Source organism: Phocoena sinus, chromosome 19, assembly GCF_008692025.1.
Source record: "Phocoena sinus isolate mPhoSin1 chromosome 19, mPhoSin1.pri, whole genome shotgun sequence".
NCBI classification, from domain to species: Eukaryota; Metazoa; Chordata; class Mammalia; order Artiodactyla; family Phocoenidae; genus Phocoena; species Phocoena sinus.
In genome coordinates this window covers 35362680-35389800 of record NC_045781.1, presented here as the reverse complement: position 1 = coordinate 35389800, position 27121 = coordinate 35362680, and the positions used below count along the sequence as shown (strand labels likewise).

At 37.3% G+C, this 27121-nt stretch overlaps 1 protein-coding gene across 1 annotated transcript in view; it reads left to right on the top strand.

The window, feature by feature from the left end:
* Window positions 1-27121, top strand: part of CDH8 (cadherin 8) — a 375449-nt gene that overhangs the window by 127551 nt on the left and 220777 nt on the right. Inside the window, exon 3 of the mRNA XM_032614776.1 lies at window positions 2119-2413. Coding sequence (XP_032470667.1) covers window positions 2119-2413 — 295 coding nt within the window. The remainder of the gene's footprint in view (window positions 1-2118; window positions 2414-27121) is intronic.

Genomic DNA, 27121 nt, shown 5'->3' with positions numbered 1-27121 from the left:
TTCCATTTTTCTCTATTTTTCAAGTAGATCATCTCAGATTCTAAAATCAATTCTGCAGGGTAGATGTTTTATCCCCATATTAGAGGCAAAGTAACTGAAGCTCAAATAAATGCGTTAATTTCTCCAGTTTATATAGTTAGAGAGACCTGAGTCTTAGCTTTGTGTTTTTTCAAAAACCTATGCTTTTCCCTTCTCCCTCAGTTATTTCTAAACACAAAGGATCATCAAAACCTGGGAGTACGATACGATTTACTAATCAGAGGCTATTGATAAATATAAGGAAAATGTGGTGCAAATAAGTTCTAATATAAGTAATAGTAGCAGCATTTTGAATGTCTTAATTTTTAATAGCAAAAATGTGATGGACAAGAGTGACACATACCAATACCTCTGTGTCTCAGGAATGCCTGTATATGAATGGAAACATCCATGAATCATATTTTATTCAAAATTTTCTTTTTTAATAAAAATGCTAATGGAATGTTAAAATGCACATAAATTAAAATGGTCATAAATTAGGATTAATATCATATTAATGAATTATAATCCTACATTCATTAAGATAAAGTGGCATTTCAATATTTGCTCTTGTTAATAAGTTCAATACAATAAATGAAAGGGATACATTTTGAGATTCAGTAAGTATCTGATGTAATCTTACGCTTTAGCTTTTTAAAGTATTCAAAAGTAAAATAGGAGCTCTAGATGCATTTGGATGCTTTGTTGCTGTTTTATGTCTTTTAAAAAATCTTTTCATGTATTGAGGCACTAAATGCAATTTAAATTGGCAAAGAACGCAATCACTGAATGAAAGTGATCCCAAGAGAATGCAGTGTCTTTTGAGCTTCTAGGAGTTTCTTTGCACAAGACTTTTTTTTCAATATATACATATGTATATTTTTTAAGGAGCAAGTGTTTGAAATCTCATGATGCAAGAACTATAACTATACTGGCATTTAAGTAACTGGATTAAGCTGAAAATATGTACATTTGAGCAGTATTTTGCAAATATAATTCAATTAATTTTCCTTTTAAAAATACAAACTAAAAATATATATATTCTTGTCTTATTTCAGTGTTTTTAATAGGAGTCAACATAGTATAAAAAAGAAGCACCCTGTATCAGGAGTCTCCCTCTAAAGAATAAACTGTGAAAATTTGAAAGCCAGGGATTCTGTTTTCCCCAGTACCTACTAAAATGTTTTAGGCAGAGTAGGTGTTCAATAAATATTTGTTGCCATGATCTAAGATGGATCTGGATCCCTGCTGCAAAGTTTTCATTTCTCTAAGAAGTCCCATTTCTGGAAAATGTGCTCCCATAATCTGGCCTCAGTCATCTTTGTAAAATGGGGATAATTTCCCTGGACCAGAAGAATTGTGTAAATCAAAGGGGAAAAAAAAAGACTTACATAAACATAAGATCTTAATATATATCAGATTATTAGAATTATTTCTGTTTTTATGAATATAGCAGCCAGATCTGAGTTGAATTTTAGGTCTACTGCACTTGATTCCATCAAATGGAAACCTTGAAGATGTTATAATATGCCTTGTCAAACTTCCCTTTTCTCATGTTTCATATGATATATTCTAACTCAGTGACTTTTGGAAGAATTACGGGGATTATCATATGAGAAGTGATTCATATAGTTCTTGGCACACAGATAGTAACCCATAAAAGGTAACTAATAATAATAACTTTAAATAAATGTATTAACAAATTAAAAAGCATACATGTATTTTTGTATTTTCTCCTGGTCTTTTTATCATTGTAAATGCATATCAGTTTATACTGAACAGGTAAATGTATGAATAAATGGAAAGAATACATATATTTTAGTGTTTTCTCCTCAATCTTTTTATCATTGTAAATGCATGTCAGTTTATACTGAACAGGCCAGAGTATATTTTTAAAGTATTCAAACATATTTGTCTGAATTTCATTATATTTTACTTGATATGCATACAGTTGCATAGACTCTTTGTACAGCTACTGTTAGCAGACATTGATGAAGTTACAATCAATGTAGAAAGAAACAACTTTATATTGAAACATGAGGTAGTAAAACATACTTTGCCAATTGCCACATCACTAACCAATGTCCCTTTTTGTTTTAGTTACATACAGACCTGGATCCTGGGAGCAAAAAAATCAAATATATCCTATCAGGCGATGGAGCTGGGACTATCTTTCAAATAAATGACATAACAGGAGATATCCATGCTATAAAAAGACTTGACCGAGAGGAAAAAGCTGAGTACACCCTAACAGCTCAGGCAGTGGACTGGGAGACAAATAAGCCTCTTGAGCCTCCTTCTGAATTTATTATCAAAGTTCAAGACATCAACGACAATGCACCAGAGTTTCTCAATGGACCCTATCATGCTACCGTGCCAGAGATGTCCATTTTGGGTATGTATGCTTCCAATTTCACAGAACTATTAAGAATCATCTTTAAAATAGCTCCTGGCATCAGGGATAGTGTGTGGCTGAATAAAAGACATTTATTACCGTCTTATCTCTAATTTGCATTTCCAAATCCCCTTTTCTCGCCTCAGTTCCATAGCTCAATAGCTTTAGTCCCTTAGTAATAGGAACTGACGAAGCAGTTTTATTAAAATATCTCTCCTTACACGACAGTGCTTCAATAGGCTGAATTTGTATTCCTCTCATAGACTGTAGTTCGAGTATTGTTACTGAGGCGGATTTATCAAGATTTGTTCCAACATGCCAGACTAATCCCATTGATATTTTCTTGATGTTTAATTATTTGTTTGTATATATTCACATGCAGATGCAGCACACAGAGAAACAGAAAACCGTCTAGGTCTGTAGTCAGCCAGATATTGGATTGAGCTGGTGGGTCGAGTCTAGAGTGAATTAGGAAATCACAGTTACCAGAGGCTTCTGAGCTGTGGGCATCGTACTTTAACCGAACTTTTTAAAGGAGCATTGCTATCACCAAGGACTCACTCCCACTTTTTCTGAGCCATTGAAATATTCATTATACTTTACAGAAGAGAATATATTTCAAAACATGATTTTCTACTTTTTCCTCCCCTTTTTGGATTTGTTTTATCCCCAGACTCTGGCCTCGATAAAGGAAATCCCTGACCCCAGACTTTATACTGACCCCAGACTTTATCCCTGACCCCAGACTTTAAAAGGTATTTTAGAGCTCTTCCTGGTCTGACAAAAGTAGTAGGTAGGATCCAAAATCCAGGGGATTAATATCACTAAAGTCATTCCTAAGTGTGCAGTGGATGTAAGGGATACCCTAGTTTGTTTCAAATTGCATTTAAGACAGCCTATAAGGATACATGCTATGCAGTAAAATCACATAAATTAACAGCAGGTGAACAAGATGTGATAAATAAAAAAAACACAAGTGGAGATATAAATTGAAGGCCAAAATTAGGTAAATAGTTTGGCTTCATTTGATCTCTTCTTTCTTAACCCACAGTATAACTTTGGTAGATACACCCATTACAGCAGCAAATCAGAACTGACCTCAGGTCTTCACATTTTACCCATGTATTTCTCCTGCCGAGACTCCCCTTTTCTATCTCTTTTGTGAGGAATCCTATTATTGTTTATTTTTTCCTTCTTATCAAAATCAAATCACTCCTCTATGGCTGGCTGAAATGACACTTTTTCTAGGGAAACTTCTAGGTCTTTCTAGCAGGACTTTATCTCTCTACCATCACTATTACCACAGAAAGAAACCCACAAACAAGCAAAAACACATTCATGTTTGTACTTCTTTTAGATTCTGCCATGTAAATAGGGACTAAGAAATACTATATATTTTTTTTCTCTCTTTTTATTTTCCTCTTATTTGATCAACTTATTTAGGCCAGAGAACTTGCCTAATCCATCTTTTCATTCAGGTTTGTGTGAGATGGTTTTAAAGGACTATTACCAGCTGTAATACACACAGAACACTTAATCTTAATTGCTAATGAATGAAGAACAGGAAAGCTGCTATTTTTGCCTCATTATTATGATTTCTACATCTTAATGACCAAGTCTATATCTATTCATTGTAAATGTGTCAGAGGCTTCCATGCCTGTGTGTATGAGTTATGTGCCTGATAAGTATGTTGAGAAAAAAAAAAAAAAAAAAAAGCCCCCAAACGTCTGCAAACTTCAAGGTCAATTTCAGCTAAGACAAAGAATTTAAAGATATTATTAGCTACATAACGCAATGTGTATGTGCACCTATGCATGTTTCCTCTATCTAAAGTATTTTTCTTGATAAGAGTGTAGCAACTAAAAGAAATAATCTACACTAACTTTACACAGTTATTTTTTAAAATGCTTAGCTTGTGACATCTCTTCTAAAAACCACATGGAATATGCTGCAGTTGAAAGTGTGGGTTTTGAAGTTAGGTGGATGAAATCTTGAATCCTGGTTCTATCCCTTATTATCTGGTTGACTTTGAAGTTCAAGGAGGTTAAACTGTTTCTTGTTTTCCTTAGCTACAATGCAAAGATAACAACTTGCATCTTGCTTTCATTGTTTGAGAACCGCGTGATAAAATACAAAGTCAGGGTGCGCCATGAAGTAAATAAGTGTTCAATAATTGGTTGTTGTGGTTTTAAAAATGATTTTTATTAATCGATTTCCCATCGTACCTTTGGACCTTTCCTCTGTATCGATTATACAGAGGTGTCTGGTTTCTGTTTGACTCCAGCCTCTCTGGTTAAAGAGAGGCAGAGGCAACTGCACTATTTTATTGTCAAGTGTGAATTATTCCCTTCATTTCCATGAAGGTGAATATCAGGATGAAGGTCGGCTCCTATCTCCTTTCTCTCCCCATTACCACTGTTCTCTCCCAGCCTGTCTCTTCCCTCCCCTCCTTCCTTCTTTCATTTTTCTTCCTTTGCTACTGCAGAAATGCCGACACCTGCACCTGTACACCCTGAAGAATGCCAGCAAGGACTGGGAGATTTCATTGTGCAGAAAGTGAAAAGTAAAATTCTAATTGAGAAATTTACCAATATTACATTGAAATGAATGTGATATTCAAGAACCGTCTGCCAGTTGACAAGCTGTCAGGACAAAACACACATATATATTTGCCCAAATGGCAGCCAAATTATTTTAGAAATATCATATTTGGAAGCTGTAGACAGAGCTCTTTTATATTCTACTGTGAATTTCAGAACTTGATGAGAATTCACTTTTATAGCAATACCACATAAAGAGTGATGTGCAAGCTTGTCTGGTTTTTACTGTGGATCCCAAACTAGCATCGTTGAAGTTGGTTTTTCAGTGAAAATGTGCCTACACTTATTAAGTTCCAGGCACTTTAAATAGATAATTTTTTTTGCTACTGGATATTAGAGTGAGGGATACTTAACCCTGATTGTGTGTCCACACCTGGGTTCAGGTAAAATGAACTTTGTATTTAGCTTCGAAGTAGAATCTCAGATTATTTGACTGCAGATTTTCTACTTGTGTTAGTGACGTGACCCATCTAAGCCTCATCTTCTCTACCTGTGTAGTGTGTACAAGCATCCCTACCTAAGAAAGTATGTTTGGAAAAATTCAATGATTATATTTAAATAACTTGGCATAGCATCGAGTTGGTGCTCAATTGATATTAGTTTCTTTACAAACATCCATTTTCAAGCTGCTTCTGCTAGTATGATTCAATAAATTGCGTATAGGATATGAATGCCTTGGTCAGTGAAAAATTGCTCGACGAGCCTTAACTTTATGTTTCGCAGTTGTACATGTTGGAATGAAGCCTATTTTATTCAAAAGGGCATATTAGTGAAGATGGGAATAAAAGGATCAGAAAGCCAAGTAGGGCTTACGCTGGTGGGCATGATTGCATTGTTGAGTACACAGTTATATAAAACACAGCACTGGTGGTTTTCTTAGTTTTCTTTGAGATTCAAGACTACTCTTATGATGATCAATATGTATTAAAAAGTTGCTATATCCCCAAAGCTGTGTTAAATGCTTGCAATATTCACAACAATCCTACATTAGTACCGATGTTAACTTCTCTATTTCTCTTTATTTTTAATCAGAAAAAATAGGGGAAATAATAGCTAATCCAAATCCAGATATTAAGTGGGAGAGCGGATTTAAATTCAGACATCTGGCTCTTCCTCCCGTGGGTTTAACCAGTATGCTGTACTAATTTTTGATAATATCTCTATAGAGAATTTTGTTTATATATGCCCTACGGTTCTGCTGCCTATTTATAATAGTTACTATTTTTCCAAGGTGGAAGAGCTCTTGAGGTCAGCATACTTTGCAAATTAAATTGAGGAGCTGAGACAGGAGTTGGACAAAGAGAAGTTTGGGTGAAGTATTACACAGTGTTTAAATAGGAATATTAAGCACATTAAAAATGTAAGAACAATACATCACATAGAAATTCAAATCACAGTGCAATTAATTGAGAGCCATGTGGTGACTAACTGGGGCTGAAGTGCTGTTAATATGTTAAAGATAAAAACTACAGAGAGTAACCGGGATTGACTCTGGGTTTCCTGGTACTGAATGCAAAAAAAGAATGCACTCTCCATCAAAAAATATTAATCAAAAAATCAGAAGGTCAAGAGATTACTTAGTAAAATATATTTTAGAAAGGCAAGTCTCACTGCTTTCCAAAGGCTCATAACTGAAGAGGTCGAGGCTGTCAGTACACAGTATGCAAGTGAACTTACTCTACTTGAAACAGTAACTCAGCCAAAAGGAAAATGCCAGCATTTGAAAACAGTTTGTGTTGTCCCTTCTATGTGTCATTCTCACTCTCCTGTCTTCTCTTACCATTAGTAGTATGTCTTTTCTTTGTAATTTTGTTCTTTTATGGTAAAAGTCTTCAAATCCTCTTTTGGAGGAAGGCCCATATAAAATACATTCTATTTCTTTTGTGCTGTTCATTATCTTTAATTTGGAATAAATTTAATCTTAGAGAAAAGTTGCATTTGTAGTCCAAATGTATTTTTCCTGAACTATAAGTGAGTACATTGCTGCGATGATGCCCCATTACCATGCGATAACTCAGTCAGTCTTTGCCACATGGGTGTTTTCTCTACACAAGCACAATACAGCCATCAAAATTAGGAAATTAATAGTGATACACCATTGCTATTGGATGCACAGACCTCAGTCGCATGTCTCCATTTGTCCCAGTAAAGTCTTTTTATAGTGAAAGGATCAAATCCAGGACCCCACATGCATTACCTCAGTACCTCCAACTCTAAAGCAACACCACAGGGTTCATTCCTATCGTTTCTTTTTCTCCAACAGTGAGAACCCTGTGTCTTTACACTCAATATATTTGTTATTTGGATCATCCCTCACTGCTGTAGTAAGTGATTTCCATTTGCTCCCTCTGCCCATCCCCTGACTCCCTGACACAAATGTTTATCTGCTGTTCCACTCTCCCTCCACCTTCCTGCCTTTCCATGGATTCTTACCTCACCCAGACATACCTAATGCCTTTCGGAATGAAGTGTTCAGGTGGCAGGCAGACAGTCAGGAATGGAGGCAGCAACTATATAATACTCTCTACTTTTATTCTCCTGTATATATCAATTGTTTGTTATTATACAATAGACCTATGGCAACATCTTCCAATCTGTGCTCAAAATAGATCTACTGAAACAAATCAAATCAAAACTCTGAATTAAAAAAAGTGAAAGGCTTTTCATACTTCAGAGTCTTTAAAATATTAATATGCTGGAATTTGATAAATGCACATTATAGGCCCTTTTGGAAATTCCAGAAACTATTTTTAAAAAGTATCTTGCAGAAGTGCATAATTTAATACTATAAAAGCTTTACAAACACATGTCTAATGAGAAGAGATTTTTGAATCTATGTTAGGTCACATGTTAATTTAGCACGCAACTAAATAGTCAAATTTGCAATTTCTAAAGAGCAAATTAAAAACTATGATGACTATAGCTTACATGGATTAGCTTGTTATTCCTGTCACTGCCCAGTACATATTTTCATCCCATATAAAGAAGATTCCCCAACTGATAAAGAGATTCATTTTCATATTTTGTTATTATTAAAGAAACAGTTTATGTCACAGAAGCTTAAAAGATCAAAGAATGTTCATACTGACAAATTGTCTTAAACCTAACATACATCTTCTTTATTTAGAGGTTATGGCTTTCTTCCTCTCTCTAAGCTAGATTTTAAAAGGATTTGGCAGAATTTCTCTATTTCAAAGGAGAGATGCAAAGTGAGAAAGGGAAAAACATATCTTGATGGATTTGATTATCTTTTTTGTCTTATTTGATTCGGGCTGATGAACAAAATTGAAATTCTTTAGGAAAACATGGGCGGGAAATCATGAGGATTGAAATAAACACTTTAAAAAGAAATCCAGCTTCTCTACCTGATATGAATGCCTGTAACAGCTGTGGTTCCAAAACTCTAAGATGGGGTGAGGATTGTGTAGTTTCTGTTCTGCGTAAGGAAGGTAAACCTCCATTAGGAATACATAGACAGTTGGTGTAATAGATGAACCTTGTATCTGTGAAGCAGTGATTTCTGATATGTGGATTTTAGTGGTTCCCAAAGGTCTCCCTAAATGATCTATGGCTTAGAAATTACTGGAGTATCCAAATGGGAAAATTATTGGCAGTTAACTGTGAGAGGTACCTAAAACAAATTAGCCTTCCAAGAGCCATTATGTTATTTCTGCATTATGGCTCAGAACAAGTTTGGGGTATAATGGTGGGGATATAAACAAGGTTTATTTGAATGCCTTCTGTGATGAGGAAACTCCTTCCATCAAATTTTGCTTTAATGCTTACTCTTCTTTACTCTCTAAATTATAAGATGATATTTTATTAATCAACTAGGTGATAATGCAATAATATAATTAATTGATTGTATTGTCCGTAATGAGATTCTTACTATTTTTAGGTCAACTCATATACCTGATGTCTTTAATTTTAATGTTCTTTGGGCTAAATATCAACCCATAAAAATGCATGAATGCAGGTAGGATAGCTTAGGGAAGTTATTAAAAGTATATACAGGGGAATTCCCTGGCGGTCCAGTGATTAGGACTTTGTGTCTTCACTGCCGGAGGCCAGGTTCGACCCCTGGTTGGGGAACTAAGATCCTGTAAACCTCGTGGTGTGGCCAAAAAAAAAAAAAAATATATATATATATATATATATATATATATATATATATATATGTATGTATACACATGTATATATAAATTCAACTTTCATTCACTTTGAAAATAGTTAAAATTCTAGAACTACTCATTATAGGACTGGCTCAGGAGCTTCAGACCCACTCTTGTTTTGGGGTTTCATGGCCAACATAAGCTAGGTGTTTTCAATGGTCTCTTCTTGTAGATTTGGTCTGTCGACTTAGGAATTTCATATAAATACTAGAAATCTTTGAATTCTTTCTAGAAGATGAATTCTCAATCACTAGCCAATAAAAATTTTTCAGAATTATATAAATCACAAGAGAATGTGATGAAATACCTCATTCGATTTTACAAGTTGTAATGTTGGTGTCACTTTTGTCCTATATAATAGAATATTACAAAAATATATTTCAATAAGTTACATAAGTACCTTAAATTTGAACCTATTGAAAACAAATTTAACACTCTGCCCCTAACTCCATCCCCACTGGTGAACAGGGTCACTCTGTGTGGAATAGGATTAATTTAGAGACCTGTATCTCCCATTCATGAGTATCTCATAATTTGAATTGGTGTTCTAGAAGATTAAAGTTAAAGCATTGACTCAGCATTAACAGTATCTAAGTGAAGAAGCAACATTGACTATATGTCTCAACCTGTGCCTTTAAACCAGGTCATTCCATCAACGTACCGATTAAACAATGGTTTCTAAGCCTATTCATAACAGTAGCTAGGGCTAACATTCTGTTTCTTTCCCTCTTACTTTTTCCCTCCATTTTATCCCTGTGATCACTCATTAGAATTAAACTCAATTTGATTAACAATTTGATTATCACATTAAGCTCAATTTGATTATCCTAGTGTCTCTTTAAGTTCTTCAGAAATATGTCTTCTACTCACTTACATTTTGATTCTTCCTATTTCTGGATACATTGGATAACCTCTCTGGAAATTACACCAACTAGCCTGTTGTCAGAGAAAGTTCCTATGGCGAATAATACTTCATCCAGGTCTACCGTGAACCTTTCTGAAAAGATAAGACATCTACTGCTTTCTATTCAAGTAATCTTCTGTACTTGAAATACTGAAAAGTATTCTCATATCAGTAAACCTGCATTTCTAAGGAAAATCAAAACACTTAACAAAAACATTGATCACAGATGGAAGGTTGAGAAACAAAGGGGGAATACTATCTAGACAATTCCATGATCCTGTTGTCTTTCTCTTTGTCCTCACCTAAGAATTAATATTTTAGGATTCAACACATTTATTGACTCTAGATGCAAAAGGGCAAATCATTCTTAAGTTATTCAAGCCATGCTTGTGTCTAGAGCTCTGTGAATTAGCATCAATACCCACAAGGTTACAAGTTTTTGTTATATAGCCGTTTCAGGAAATCATGAATTAAAAGGGGCTAGAGAGAAAAAGCACATAGAGTTCAGCCTTTGCCCACATTCGCCTGTCAGAGAAATGAATCCACTGCATGTCAGGGCAGCTCTGAAACATGCATTTGTGAAATCCTGAAGTCTTGGCTGAAAATGAATGTGGGACACATTTGTCAATATATTTTTGGTGTGTGTCATGCCCTCCTTGGCTCTCAGAGCTGGTAGGGGTTCCTAGAGTCTTTATCTGTGTATTAATGTTATTTCTTTAATTTTGATATTTGTGCATAATGGACTTAATAGTTGTACTTCCTGGATTCATTGGACTTGGAAAATTGCCATTTGAGTTTTAGACCCAAATTGCTTTTATTCTTTGGTTATATAGCAATCACAGTTGTGTGAGATATGTGCCATTTTTCCTATTCTCCTTACCAGTAATGTCACATAGAGAAAAATACGATGAAATTTAAATGGCAAGATAGTTACATGCATAGATGGGCAAATAGATCAATACAGGCATGCCTCAGAGATATTGTCAGTTGGGTTCTAGACCAGCACAATAAAGCAAGTCACACAAATGTTTTGGTTTCCCAGTGCAAATGAAAGTTATGTTTATGCTATATTGTATTTTACTAAGTGTGCAATAGCATTATGTTTAAAATATGTGCATACCTTAATTTTAAAATATTACTAAAAAATGCTAACCGTCATCTGACAATGCAGGGTTGCCATGTACCTTCAATTTGTGAAAAATGCAGTATCTGTGAAGACTGATAAAGTGAAGTGTAATAAAATGAAGTATGCCTGTAGATAAAAGATGGTAGAGAAGATATACAAGCTGTTAAAAGAACTGAGGATAAATATAAGTATGTAGATATATGGAGGAAAGAAATTTAAGTGTGTATGTGTTTACATGTGTGTGTATTTGATATTATAATTAGATATCCTAAAAAAAAAAAGACAAAAAATTGTTACATCATGAGGCTCTAAGTGAGAACATGTGGATTGTCTCAGATGCATCTCCAATTCTAAGGGAACAAGGTTTTATTCCTTGTGTCTGTGCTGGAAGAGTTTAAAGTCAGTATAACCATATTTGTGCCACTGTTGAAGATGATTTTATTCTTTTTTTTTTTTTGTCAGGGAGCATTACACCAAGGAGTCTTCTCTTTATAACCACGTCAGACTTTTCGGATCTCATTATCTGCCATTTATGAATCTTTGCAAGCCACAAGAGTGGTTTGAGTTCAAGAAATACATGGGGGTAGGAGAGGGGGAATTCATCAAATAAGGGTCTCTGGAATAGATGTTGAAATGCCTATATGTGTTTCTTCTGAAATCCAAAGCAATGTTATTCATTTAAGGTTAGCACAACGAATAATTGTTTTATGACTACATAGAGATTGATATTTAAAAAGTTTGTTTTACGCCAAACACGCTATTCAGGTACATTCATTTAATCGTAACGACAACCTTATGAAGTGAATTTTATTATTCTTATTTTTCAAAAGAGAAAACTGACGCACACAAGCTTAAAATGTACTCAAGGTCTTATCATGGGTAAAAATAAGAGCTCCCGTCAGACATGCAGAACCGCTAACAGTCCACAGAGTAATGGAGGAGTTATTATAGGGGTTAGACCATATACGACAATAGAGCTGATAGAAGAGCTCTTGTCTCTGCATGGGGTGATGGGAAGGAAAGCTGGAAGTGAAGTGGAAGAGACCAGGAATATGCTGGAATCCAAAAGGAGCCTGTACCTGGCTCTCCCACCTCAATTTTCCGCGTGGCAGATAACCTTCAGGAGAAGCTGGTGCCCTTTGTCACATGGCTGTGCATGGACCTGGCCCGGGACTTGGACATTCTTAAGGAGCACCTCTTATGGTTGCTGAAGGAGCTGTGAGCGGGATTCTGCTCTGTGCCAGCATGGTGAGCTTGAGAATCTGCTGAGTCAGACGTGTGCTGCCCTAGTGCCCGATATTCTACACTAGCATTTTGTCTGTCTTCTTCACTTCTGCCTTCAAAATCACATGCCAAACCTAACCAGGACAATACAGGGAAGAGAATTTTAGAAATGTAATCCCAGTTTAGCTAAACTGATAGAGAACAAAGCCATGACAGATATACTTTATTTAGTTTCTATTGTAGGCTAGGTACTATGGAAAACACTGTATAGATTTTTTAGAAAAGAACATTATATATGTCAAGTATTATCATTGCACATCATATATTACATAAGAATTATATGTCTTATAGGTTACATGTTATTATCATATTTTTACTGAAAAAAAAATAAACAGAAATGTATTTGTGTTACAGGCTGCATTCTGTTCGACAAAATTAATATGCTGAAGCTCTAACCCCCAGAACCTACGAATGAGATTGTTTTTGGAGGTAGGGCCCTTGAAGAGGTAATTAAGGTTAAGTGAGGACATATGGGCAGGGGCTAATCCAATCTAACTGGTGTCCTTAAAAGAAGAAGGAATCTGGACACACAGAGAGACACAAGGGGCACATATGAACAGAAGGACAACTGTGTGACAAGGCAGTAAGACAGTGGCCATCTGCAAGCCAAGGAGAGACCTCAGGAGAAACCAACCCTGCCAGCACTTTGATCTTCAACTTCTAGCCTCCAGAACTGTACAAAAATCAACTTCCGTTGTGTGAATCACCTAGGCTGTGGTATTTTGTTACGGCAACCCTGGCATACTAATGCAGTTTGTGTGGCCAGATTGACTTAATTTAGGATGCACTAGGGTCAGAATCCAAAGTCAGAGACTTATTAAATGGGGTATCAGTGTTCTTTCTTCTAGAGCTATTGTGTCCCTGTATCAGCCTTGACTTAGGGTCATATCTCTGGATACATATGGAGTGAACATCTGTTCCCAGCTATGGAATTTTTTAAAAAATAGAAAATCATATGCTTAAGTGTGGAACTTCTTTTGGTTTTAAATAAACTTCTTATTTTAGTATAGTTTTAGATTTATTGAAAGGTTTGAAATTATACAGAGAGTCCCCATATACCTCATACCCACATTTCACTATTATTAACATCTTACATTAGTATGGTACTTTGTTAAAATTAATGAACCAATATTGACACTGCATTTTTTGTTTTTTAAGATGTTTGTGGGTAGGACTTTATTAATTAATTTATTTTTGCTGTGTTGGGTCTTCGTTTCTGTGCGAGGGCTTTCTCTAGTTGTGGCAAGCAGGGGCCACTCTTCATCGCAGTGCGCGGGCCTCTCACTATCGCGGACTCTCTTGTTGCGGAGCACAGGCTCCAGACGCGCAGGCTCAGTAGTTGTGGCTCACGGGCCTCGTTGCTCCGCGGCATGTGGGATCCTCCCAGACCAGGGCTCGAACCCGTGTCCCCTGCATTAGCAGGCAGATTCTCAACCACTGTGCCATCAGGGAAGTCCTTGACACTGCATTTTAACAATTGTGGTGAGTACTGGTCAGGTACTTTTGTAGAATTTCCCTCATTTGAGATTTGTCTCATGGGGTAGAATATCGGGGAGGAAGACTGCCATTTCGTCACATTATATCAATACATACTATCAATAGGATTTACCCTTGTTGATGTGAACCTTGGTCACCTGGCTGAGGTATTAAGTTTGTCAGGTTTCTCTCCTGTAAAGTTACTCTTTTGTTCTGCTTTCTACACTGTACCTTTTAGAAGGAGGTCACTATGTGCAGCACATACTTAAAGAGTGGGAAGTCATGCTTCCCCCATACATAGTTGTCTACGTTACTCATGTGGATTTCTTGTGCATAGGTGATTGCCCTTCCCTCCTTCCATCCTTCCTCCCTCCCTCCCTTCCTTCCTTCCTTCCTTCCCTTCTTTCTTTTATTTAATCAATAGTACTCAAGGGTCATTTTATACTTTCTGTTATAATCCAATGCAACTTTATTTTCCTGCCTATTTTTTTTTTCCAGCTTTGGGCATTGGGAGCTCTTTTAGTTGTCACCTGTGTCCCTTCCACATACGTCCATTATTTTTTGTTTGCTTTTTAGCACTTATATACATTCTTACCTTCCTACAGTGCATGATGCTTCAGGTTCATCTTGTATATTTATTGCCTAGCTTCTAGAATTAGCTATACCTCTAAGGAACCCTGGTTCTTTTTATTGGGGTATTAGAAGCCAAGATCTGAGTGCTAGGTATGCTAGCTGCTGCTGGATTATCTTTGATTCTAGGCCCTCTCAGATGATAGAGGGAGGACAAATACATGTGGAGGTATGTATATATATATATACTTAAGTTTTACAAATACAATGGTAATATAGTTATATTATTTTGTCACTGTTTGCAGTCCATCTTGGGAAACCCCACATCCTAATTTTTAAAACATTTGCATGTATTCAGTTTTACTTGTGCTGTAAAGTTAGTTCTAATGGTTTTGATAAGTCCATTGTGCCACATGTCCATCATTACAGTATCAGATGGAATAGTTTTACAACCTGAAAAAGAAGCCCTTGAGCTTTACCTGTTAACTTCCTCATTCCCTAAACCCCTAGTATCCACTGATCTGTCTACTGAATTTATAACTTTGTCTCTTCTAAAATATCCTAAAATAGTATATAGACCTTTTACTTAGCAATATGCATTTAAGATTCATTCAAATTTTTGTATGGCTTGACAGTTCATTTCTTTTAAACCCTAAATAGTATTCCATTGTATGGGGGTTACCATAGTTTGTTTATCCTTTCATCTATTGAAGTATATTTTGATTACTTCCAGTTTTGTGTGATTATACATAAAGCTACTATGAAAACATTCCTGTTCAGGTTTTTGTTTAGAAATAAGTTTTCAATTCAGTTGAAATACCTCAGAGTATACCTGATGTATCACTCAGTAAGAATATATTTAGTTTTATAAGAAATTTTAATTGATTTAACCAAAATATGTACCAGAAAGCCCTATGAGTAATCTGTAAAACACTGTAAAGATATCCCTCGTTCGTTAGCAGGCAAAAACTATGGTAGAAAACCTAGAATAGGAAGCAATTAGTTAATATAGAGATGAACAGATATACTTGTATGCGTTCCAGTGATCACACTGTAAATAGGAATTATCTTAACATGCTGTCAGATCTCCATACCTTTAGGAAATGCTGCCCCAGAGGATTTTTTTATCTTTCCTTTCTTCTCTCAAAATGGGTCCTCCTGTTTCTAGTCTTGGAATATGTGTTTATGGACACTGTTCACCAAGTTGTCTCTACCACTGCTACTCTGCCTATTTCTGCTTTTTGAAAGTTTATGCAAAAAAAAAAAGAATGAATACAGGAGTGTGCATCTTGTGGTCCACAACCACCTATGGAGAACCTTCCTCTTTCGAGGCTGTAGTGAACACCCACCTAATGTCAGCCATACTCACACTGTGTTTATTCTCTAGTCACAGTCCATCTCCCCATTGGCAGTGTGGATAACCACCAGCCAGTCTGTGAAGTGTTGCTTCTGTTTTCAAACACAGGTAGACATTTCACCAATCTAGTTCAGTGACCTCAATCCCAGGCATTTGCCATGGGGACTGAGAAAATACTGAAATAGTATTTTTCCAAGCAGCTCAGTGTAAAAATATGTGAACTTAGGAACCATCAGGTAGACATCATCCTTTCATGATATATATTAGAGAAACAGAAAAACTATGTTTCACATGTTGGATTTCTTAGTCTCTGGTCCTAGAAACACACTGAATCTCAGTTCCCATCTCTGGTTTCTATGATACTTCCATCTCTCCATATATGACTCAAAAAGACCAGGTGGGGCGATACTATATTTCCTAGAAACAAAAATTTCCTAAGAAATATAAAATTTTCTGCTGGATGCTATGGGTGCCAGTGAAAAGGAATTATTCAAAGAAATTCTGGTCTATCAGAGTAGCTATAGAAGCACCTTTCTTCTTGGCTATGTAAACAGTGTATAAAATGATAAATATTTATGCCTACTCGGTGTGCAGTTTTCTCATTATACAAACCTAGGGAATACACTATCACTCTTGTGTCTTCCTTATAAAAGATCCTGGCTCTTCAGGGCAAGGCATTGTATGGATGGATATTAATAATGTGTCGTGCGTATCTTAATAACATATTAAGAGGTTTTTTCTTTCTTTTTTCTTTTACTGCCATTGACTGCTGCCCATATAAAAGCAATGAACTGAAATTTAAATCCTTGGGAAAGTTAGAACCAGAGTGGGATATGGGCTATCCCTCTGCCTGGCTTGTAAAAGGGCCATGCATCTCCTTGAACTGGGAGAGAAAGAGACATTGAGAGAAGGAATATTCTGAGTTCAGTCTGAAAAAAAGACTCTTCATGCTGGGTGCAGTGTCACTCTTCCATCCATTTATGTTCTCAGATCCTATTAATAGATGTAAGATAACCTACAGTCTTCTGTGCTTTGTTCTTTTTTAAAATTAGTATTAAAAGAAAAACTAGATGATCAAGACAGAAAACAAAGGGCAAAATTCATTCCTGAGCATGTCTTTATTGTCTTTTTCTCACCTTGACAGCATCATCTGAATAATGATAATCACCCCAGTATTTTTTTTTTTTTTTTGTATTGCTATTCCTGTGTAATTATTAGGCCACTGATACCATTTGGTGACAATGAAATAATATCAAACATTCCCCATTCATTTGTGTATAGGTAACAAGTTACAATGTCAAAGTTAAATGAAAGGAGAAGTGTCAGTATCCATCTTAAGAGCTGCTCTTATAGTGTCTCACAGCTCCAGTCAACAAGACACAAGGGCACTGTGAGGGCTTTTTCGCGGACCACACAGCAACGGAAATAAGACCATGTGATGTGAATCTGGCATTATCGCCACTGCTTGATGTAGCACTAAAGGCATGGCTAAGAGTTAGACTTTTTCATAAGCGTAGACAGCAATTCTGTTCAGGCTTTTCTACATTTTGGCCTTTTCTTGTCCCCATACATACTTTCTGTTCAGGCTTTTCTACATTTTGGCCTTTTCTTGTCCCCATACATACTTTTAAATTATGCATTGAAGTGTAATAGCCTCACAGTAAAATGCATATACTATAAGAGCACAAGCTCACAGACCCAGCAGACATGTAATCAGCACCCAGCTAAAAAATCAGAAGAGTTCCCAGCACTGCAAGATTCATTTTTGTGCTTCCTCCCAATATCCTCACTTCTATAAGCATAGAGAAGTTTTGCCTGCTTTGTGCTTTATGCAGCTGGACTCATACACTGCTTTTGCTTTTGAGTCTGGTTTCTCTCAACACCCAAGCTTGAAACCAGGTCTACCAAGTTTACAAAGATTGGTGAATGAACCAGTGACTATATTGACTTTTTTTTTAAATGATGCAAAGATATTCCACAGGGTATTCTGTTTTGTTTTGTTTATTTTTACTTTTGCTGTGTTGGGTCTTCATTTCTGTGCGAGGGCTTTCTCTAGTTGTGGCAAGCGGGGCCACTCTTCATCACGGTGCACGGGCCTCTCACTGTCGTGGCCTCTCTTGTTGCGGAGCACAGGCTCCAGACGCGCAGGCTCAGTAGTTGCGGTTCACGGGCCTAGTTGCTCCGCGGCATGCGGGGTCCTCTCAGACCAGGGCTTGAACCCGTGTCCCCTGCATTAGCAGGCAGATTCTCAACCACTGTGCCACCGGGGAAGCCCGAATATATTGATTTTTATATTTACTTATCCTTTTGATTCCTCTCCCCTCATCCCCTCTTTTCTTTTGTATTCTGGAAAAGCTGGAGGCTGACTTTAATATTAGGTATGTTATTTGGGGTGATCTTTCATTGTGTGCCAAGCTCAAGACAGCTAAGGGGGAACTTCCATGTCAAGGCCAGGGTTAGTTCTGCCTGTGGTAAATCTGCACCTGTGGGAAGTTTAAGTATCCCATCTACCTGAAAAAAATCTCACCTTATTCCTAACAGAAATTCGCTAATTAAAACTACATTCATTCCAAAGAAAACAAAACTACTGTTCTGCCTCTACCACTTTATTTCATCTTTTTGTTTCAACCTCCATGCCTCTATTTTCTCCAAGGTTTTCATCAAATCATTTAACAGACATGTAGTGAGCACCTGCATTTATAGACAGTGAGGTCACAGAGATCAAAGCTGTGTTTGCAGAGAGAAAGACCCAGTGGTGAAGAGTACATTCTCTGGAGTCAGCAGGGCTTGTAGCAAATTCCCACTAGTTTCCTTACAGCAACGAACCCGCCTTTTGCCCTTAGAAATGCACCTCCAGGATTATTGTCCAGTCTTAAATATGCCATTAGCCTACATGGAACTGTCATGTTAGAGAAAACTATTATAATTTTCTTTATATAAATTGTCATTAAAAAAAACTTTATCCTACATCCTGTATCACTTGCCATAAATAGAGAAGATAAGTGTCAGATAAATATATTAGATAAATATCATGAAAAATATACATACTATTAGATAAGTATAATGTGAGATATATATATAGATATATAAAAGTCATTAACTTTTGTACAGACACTGTTGCCTGCCAAAGGCTCTTATCCCCAAGCCTGGTATTCCTTACTATATAAAGGGATTTTGGAAAATATTACAAAGGTGTTAAACACATACTGGCATAAAACTGAACGTCTTCAGTATAATCTGAATGGTTAAAGGGAGAATGAAATGGATATGCCACATCTGTTGCTATGGATTTGAAATTAACTGATGCTGATTCTTTGTCTACCCTAGAGTGCCATATTTTGGAAAGTGAACATGTTATGTAAAATGCAAGTTCACGTTTTGGTAAATGCCACACCAAGACACATGCCTTCAAGGGGTGCATAGTCTGTCAGGGAAGATAACCTGCTTTCTTGAGGCTTGTGAAAGATGTGGAAAAACTATCATAGCAGAAACCATGATTACCTAGGTGGCCAAGGGGTGCCAAGAGATACCCCTGGGAACTCGGCTTGCCTAAGATTTGCATGGCAGGGTATCAGTTAAAATTTCATGTTTCCTCATGACTCAGAGGACCTGCTGCTGTTTCTTAAGCTCTTTGGAAGTGATGAGAACGAGGCCCATGGAATCCCCTGCTCAGAAGTCAAGTCATGTGAGCAGAGCAGAGGCTGTATTAGCAGGACTGTGTGGGCTCTGCTTAATAGCTTAAGGATTGATTCTTGCAAAATGGAAAATATGTCAGCATCATCTCTCCTTTCCTAGGCCTAAGGAATCCAGTGTGTATAAGCAATTAGTGTCGTATTCAAATGAGCAAGCAGGTGGATGAATTTAAAGGTGTGTAATTGTTTTAAATATTGGATGGGAACTTTTGTCCCATCAAGTAAAACACCTTTGATCTGAAGATATTTCAAAGTGTTGTGATTAAAGTGAGTTATTGCTGTGCTATCAGCAATGGCGATAAAGGCCATTTTGAAGCTCCCTTACCCCCGGCTGCAGGGACAAGGGCAATGTTAGATTTTGAAGGGGTATTCTAACACATCAGACTCGGCATTTGCTTTGAACAGAAAAGATATGCCTGACTAATGCTAAGATTTCCCTGACTTTTTAGATACATCTGTAGCTGTTTAAGTTCTACAGAGTGGGGGATTCTTAGAATGTGGGATTCAAGGTTAGGCTTAGGACGGTGTAAAGAGTATAAAAATGTGCTTCTTTGTGTCTGATTTAATGCTTTCTTGAAATGCTCAAAGATAAAAGCTCGAGCTTTGAAGCCAGACTGTTTGAATTGTGGATCTTCTCCTAACTACTGAATGACCGTGAGGAGGGAATTTACCCCTCTCAATCTGAGTTTCTTCTTTTAAGAGGGGTTTGAAAAGGAAAATTATATGAAAGGAAAAAATACTCTGCCTGACATGCAATATTTCAAAAAGTGTCAGTTTTGCCCAGGCTTTGAGGCATAGCTGTGTGTTAGAAAGGTTACCCGGACTTCCTTTCTCAGTCCGCATGCTGCTTCTGAATTCTCTGAGCATGTACATAAAGTTGAGTCTTTGTCGCTGATATTTTTGTTTATGATACATTTTCAGAATTAAATTAATCTGTCCAAAACAAATAATTGATTATTCCATTAGCTTTACTTCAGGTGATATCCTTACCCTTTGTTCCTATGACCCTCCCCCCTCTTTTATTATTTTCTAAATTCACCCTCCAAAATTAGCATCTTATTTCTGAGCTTTTCTCTGAGTTCCAGGCCTACAGCTCAGACTATCCATGTGACGCGTAAATGTGAGATTGAGGCACCTTGGTTAACAACAGGCACATTCAAAACTGAATGCATCTATTAGTTATTGCTGTGTAACACTATTACCACAAATTTCATGGCTTTTAACAACACACATTATCTATCTCATGGTTGCTGTGGGTCAGGACACATTCAGGAGGTCTGTGGATCCTCTTGCTTTAGAACCTCACAAGGCTGTAATCAAAGTTTCAGCAGGGGCTGAGGTCTCATCTGAGGCTTGATAAGCAAGACCTCAATTCCAAGATCTCATGGTTGTTGTCAGCATTCAGGTCCTTGAGGGGCTCAGTTTCTTTGCTACCTGTGTCTGGTGGGCACCCTCCACTTCTTGCTACATAGATTTTCCAAATGGCAGCTCAGAATGTGGAAACTTGCTTCTTCACAGCCAGCAAAAGACAGTCTCGGCATGGTAGACATTACAATCTCAGATAAAATCATCACATCCACACAACCATATACACCTGGTCACCTTTGCTATATTTTATTGGTGAGAAGCAAGTCCCCGGTCATATTTATTATTGATCTCCTCCAATCTGGTTCTATAGTAGCAAGAGTGATATTTCCAAAACATGGTTTTGAGCATGGCATTCCCTTACCACACATACTGGGTTGGCCAAAAAGTTCTTTCGGTTTTTAAGTAAAGACACATTTTTCATTTTCACCAAGAACTTTATCGAACAAAGTATTCACCGTTTTGTTCCACAGCTTCTGCCATTTTTCAGGCAACTTCATAATTCCATCCTCCCAAAACTTTTTATCTTTTTGAGCAAAGAACTGTTCCAGGTGCCTTTTACAGTCTTTCAGGGAATTGCAATTTTTTCTATTGAGAGAATTTTGTAAAGACTGAAATAAATGGAAATCCGAAGGTGTAATGTTTGGTGAATATGGCGGACGAATCAGAACTTCCCAGCCAAGCTGTAACAGTTTTTTTTTTCCTTTTTTATAAATTTATTTATTTATTTTTGGCTGCGTTGGGTCTTTGTTGCTGCACGCAGGCTTTCTCTAGTTGTGGCGAGCGGGGACTACTCTGTTTCGGTGCGCAGGCTTCTCCTTGCGGTGGCTTCTCTTGTTGCAGAGCACGGGCTCTAGGCACGTGGGCTTCAGTAGTTGTGGCACATGGGCTTCTGTAGTTGTGGCTTGCAGGCTCTAGAGTGCAGGCTCAGTAGTTGTGGTGCACGGGCTTAGTTGCTTCGCGGCACTTGGGATCTTCCCCAACCAGGGCTTGAACCCGTGCCCCCTGCATTGTCAGGTGGATTCTTAACCACTGTGCCACCAGGGTTGTCCGCTGTAACAGTTTTTGCCTGGTCATCAAAGAAACGTGGTCTTGCGTTATCCTGATGGAAGATTATGTGTTTTCTGTTGACTAATTCCGGATGCTTTTCGTCGAGTGCTTTTAGTTGGTCTAATTGGGAGCAGTACTTGTTGGAATTAATCGTTTCATTTTCCAGAAGGATCTCATGATAGAGGACTCCCTTCCAGTCCCACCATATGAACAACATCACCTCCTTTGAGTGAAGACCGGCCTCTGGTGTGTGGTTGGTGGTGGTTCATTTCGCTTGCCCCACGATCTCTTCCGTTCCACATTATTGTACAGTATCCACTTTTCATTGCCCACCACAATTTGTTTTAAAAACAGAACGCTTTCATTATGTTTAAGTAGAGAATCGCCTGCAGAAATACGGTCAATAAGGTTTTTTCGCTTAACTTATGTGGAAACCAAACATCAGAGCGATGAACATAACCAAGCTGGTGCAAATGGTTTTCACCTCTTGATCTGGGTATTTTGAGCATGTCAGCTATCCTCCCACATGGTATAACACTGATTGTTCTCAGTTAATGTCTCAATTTGATCACTATCAACTTCAACTGGTCTACCCGACCGTGCAGCATCATCCAGCGAGGAATCTCCAGCACGAAACTTCACAAACCACTTTTGACATGTTTGATCGGTCACAGCACCTTCTCCATACACTGCCCAAATCTTTTTTTGCGTTTCAGTTGCGTTTTAACCTTTCTTGAAATACGGAAGCATAATATGCCAAAAATATTGCTTTTCTCTTCCATCTTAATTTTAAAATGGCTACACACAAATTCACCAATTTTGATAAGTTTTTTAAAAATGCACACTGATATGACAGCTGTCACAATATAATCTGACAAAATAGTTTCAAATGAAGTTAAAGACAACTAAGCGCTACTAGAGCCATCTTGCAGCCAAAAAAACAAATGAACTTTTTGGCCAGCCCAATACTCGGGTGCTTTCCCGTTGCTCTGAGAAATAAATGTAGGTGGATTTGAGTCATTTTACAATAAATAAAGGGTCACCTTCTACTTTTCAACCACTGTGCCTTCTCTCACCATCCTACTTCAAGAAACTAGAATTCACTTGGACTTCTGCCTAGCCTCCATACTGGTTGTCTGGATTCACTACTGCCCTGTTCTAATGCATCTTCTGATTATGACATGTTCCTACTTACTGAACTTCAGTGTTTCGCCATTGCTTTTCAGATACAGATCAAAATTTATAACACGACTGATAACGTTCTGCACAATGTAACCATGCCAACATCCCTATCTTTTCTAGCTGTACTCTCTGCCTTACAGACCTGTTTTTTGTCCTTCAAGTATGAAGGCCTCAGAGTCTCCATACATGCCATTGATTTTGCCCAGAAGACTCTAATTCCTATTCATCTTTCCAGTCTCAGATTATCATCACTTTCTCCAAGTCTGTTAAAGACTTCATATCATTCTGTCTTTTCCTTCATACAAATTATCATTGATTGATTAATTCCCTGTGGAGCTCTCTGTGCTTGGCTGTAATAAGCTCCCTTAAGTTGGTGGAGCATGTGCTTCCATTGTTCATTGCTGTCCTCCAGGGCCCATCACAGGGCCAAACATACAGTATCTCAGAAAATATGTATTAAACAAAAGGAAGAAAGTTACAAATGTAGAAAACAAACTTATAACCATAAGTAAGGAGGAGTAAGGAGGGGGAGGGATAAATTGGGAGATTGGGATTGACATATACACACGACTATATATAAAATAGATAACTAGTAAGAACCTACCGTATAGCACAGGGAGCTCTACTCAATACTCTGTAATGACCTATATGGGAAAAGAATCTAAAAATGAGTGTGTATATGTATAACTGATTCACTTTGCTGTACACCTGAAACTAACACATTGTAAGTCAACTAAACTCCATTAAAATTTTTAAAAAAATAAACAAAAGGGAGGTAGGGCTGAAATAACGTGCAGTGTTCTCTCAGAAGATTTCAATGGCAGTTAGGGAAACAGACAACAGACCTTGGTGCAATGAAATTAGGGGCATAGAGAGTTGCTTTTTCGTGATCGGTGGTCCTGAGCGGTGCAGTGGAAGAGACTGGGAGAGGTTCAGCAATGACGGAGGCACAGGACAGTTTGGGAGAATGATGACGAGTATCTGGTGCAACTGATAGCACTCAAAAAATGGTGAAATAAACTTCAATGTCTTATAAAAACATGAGGCATTCTGGTGTTGGAATGTTATCATCAAGCTCTGTACTGCCTCTCAGATTGACAAGGCAACTGATCCTGAAATGTGATAAGGAGGGAATTTCTTTTAGATGATATTGTGTCTTCAGTCTCCCTACACAAACCAAACTGATGTAGAAATGAGGAAAGTCCAGTTTAAGTGAAAAAATGCTCATGGCCTCCTTCATCTTTCCTTTTCCCTTTTGCTGCTCAAGTTACTCCCTCGTATTTAAAATAAATTCCTCCTGAAACAGTAACATTCTTTCCCTTGATGGTTCAATATAAATGAAGTTAATGTATTCATTACTACCTTTTAATTTTTGGTCATCAGAGGTAAGAGCATCATGAAAACCCTGGGAATAACAATTTAATAGTCTTCTTTTTGTTTGAGGAAACTCCTTTATGTAGGATTTAGACAATGAAATACAAGATTCTCTGTATCGTCTTTTATTTTTCAGTGGCTTTAGAAACTTACGCAGGTCATGGGGGTGAATACACTAATCTTATTCAGATATAAGGATCAAAATCTTCAGGTGGTAACTTAGATAGCCTGTTATAAAATAGGATTTAATATATAACATGAGATATTCAATGTAGAGTGAAATCTGTGGATCATGGAGACCCCTCATTAAACATGCAAATTTGGATATATTATGTCTCTCCCCTGCACATCCAATTTATTACTTTTAGAATGGTATTCCTTTACTGTTATTTAGGAAACAGTAATGTACTTAAACAGTAAGTTTGATGTACCTGCAGCAATGACACTTAATAGGCATTCAATAACTGTTAATTAAGAAATAAAAATAATAGCACATACAAAATACCTGGGCTAGTGTCTTGCACATTGTAGGTGCTCAGTAAATCAATACCATTAGCCTCCTCATTATCAACATCATTATCATTATCATTGCTACTATTCTGAGCCAACACTGCGCTGTACAATTTCATCTGACTTTATGTCCGCACAAGAACAGGCAGGTGTTTTTGTTTTGTATAAAGAAAATGCAGTAAAGCAATTGGCTAAGAGTCTCAGCAAATATGCAGTGACTCTCTTCATTCTTACCCACAAACACTTTAACTAAAACATGATTCCGTACCTCCAGGTGAAGCATACCATTGTTATTTACTATCTATATATTGTTATCAAAATCACAAATGCTTTTAAGGTATGGCTTTATTCAGCTTCTTATTATCCCCAGACTAAAGCCTTCGTAGTGATGTTAAAATACCTTAAACGAGGGGAGGAAGACTGAAACCCTTCTTCAACTTAGGCATCACTTATTCAAGGTGCTCCTTGAGCCATGTTTTTCAGAATACCTTCCCTAGGGAGAGAAAGCGGAAATCATTTCTCAGTCTTCCATCCATCACTGATAAGCAGAATAAGTATCCAAAGAGAAGTTCACATTTGTCTAACATATGACTAGATGGCCAGCTCTGTGAAGGCAGGACCTTTGCTCACACATGTTTGGCATGGTGTTTGCATGAATGATTTGCACACAGCAAGCCCTGATGCATGTTTTTGTTTACATGTAATTTTTTCAACTGTGACCAAAAAAAAAAAAAACAACCCAACAACCTTGTAACAGTGTGATTCTAGTCTCCTTTCTTCTTAGTTCGTAACTTACTGTTTATGAATTGCAGGTGAATGCAATTTCCAAAAATATTTCTGTTAACCCTTGAAAAGAGCAAAAGTCTTTAATATTTTATTGCTCTTGCACAAATTTATTCTCTCTCTCCCTCTCACACACACGCATTCCCTTTCTCTTAATTCTCTCATTTCTATATGTTGCGGTATATGTGTGTTTGTCTGTGGATTTGTGTAATATATACTGTCTAAGTTGGAGAGAAAATGCTACTTTCTTTCCAAATCAAAGAGAAAAATGTGTAGTCTGGAACGACAACAAAAATAGTTGGCTTGCCTCACAGTCTCTCTACTCTGAAATATAAATTCTATCCTGAAGGAAATTCTCTTTTCTGTCTAGAGTAGTTTTCTGTCCATACATACACAGTTAGTGAAATATGTGCAGATTCTGAAGTCTTCATAGGGACATGTGAGATCATTAATTTTGTATTATCTTGGCAAAAATGGGGGTGAGAAATTATTTATATTGTGGGCTCTGATTCAAGGCAATTCAAGTTCAGAAGGATTGAGTTTCAGCAAATGCCTAGGAAGTCTCTTCCTTTGTTTCTTTTCTTTTTCTTTTTTTTAAGAATTCCACATTCCCCATTTACTTCCTCATGAGTTTGTCAGTTCCAACCATAATGTACAGCATCGGGTTGTCTTGTGCTAAGAAGATGGTGCAATTATTTCTTTGTAATGGTGCTTAAAGTAATTGTGTCTGATTTCAATAGGTTTTATAGATGTAGTGGTGTCTAAAAAGGATCCTCATCCTGGTGACAGAGAAAGAAGTTAACATGCAAGGGAACTGACACCTAATATGTAAATATATTTACCACAGTTATCTTTATAGATGTCTTAATGTTTGCGTGAGATTTTCATGTTTTTGGATGGGGTTGTATATCTTCGTTATGCTGTTGGTTTTCCATGATAGTGCCTGCCGTAAAGTGGGTAAAGCAGTGTCCCGGGGCGCACACTACTTTGTGTGTGCCCTCCAAGAGTGGAGTCTCTGTTTCCCCCAGTCCTGTCAAAGTCCTGCAATCAAATCCCACTAGCCTTCAAAGTCTGATTCTCTGGGAATTCCTCCTCGTGTTGCCGACCCCCAGGTTGGGAAGCCTGACGTGGAGCTCAGAACCTTCACTCCGGTGGGTGGACTTCTGTGGTATAAGTGTTCTCCAGTCTGTGAGTCACCCACCCAGTGGTCATGGGATTTGATTTTATTGTGATTGTGCCCCTCCTACCGTCTCACTGTGGCT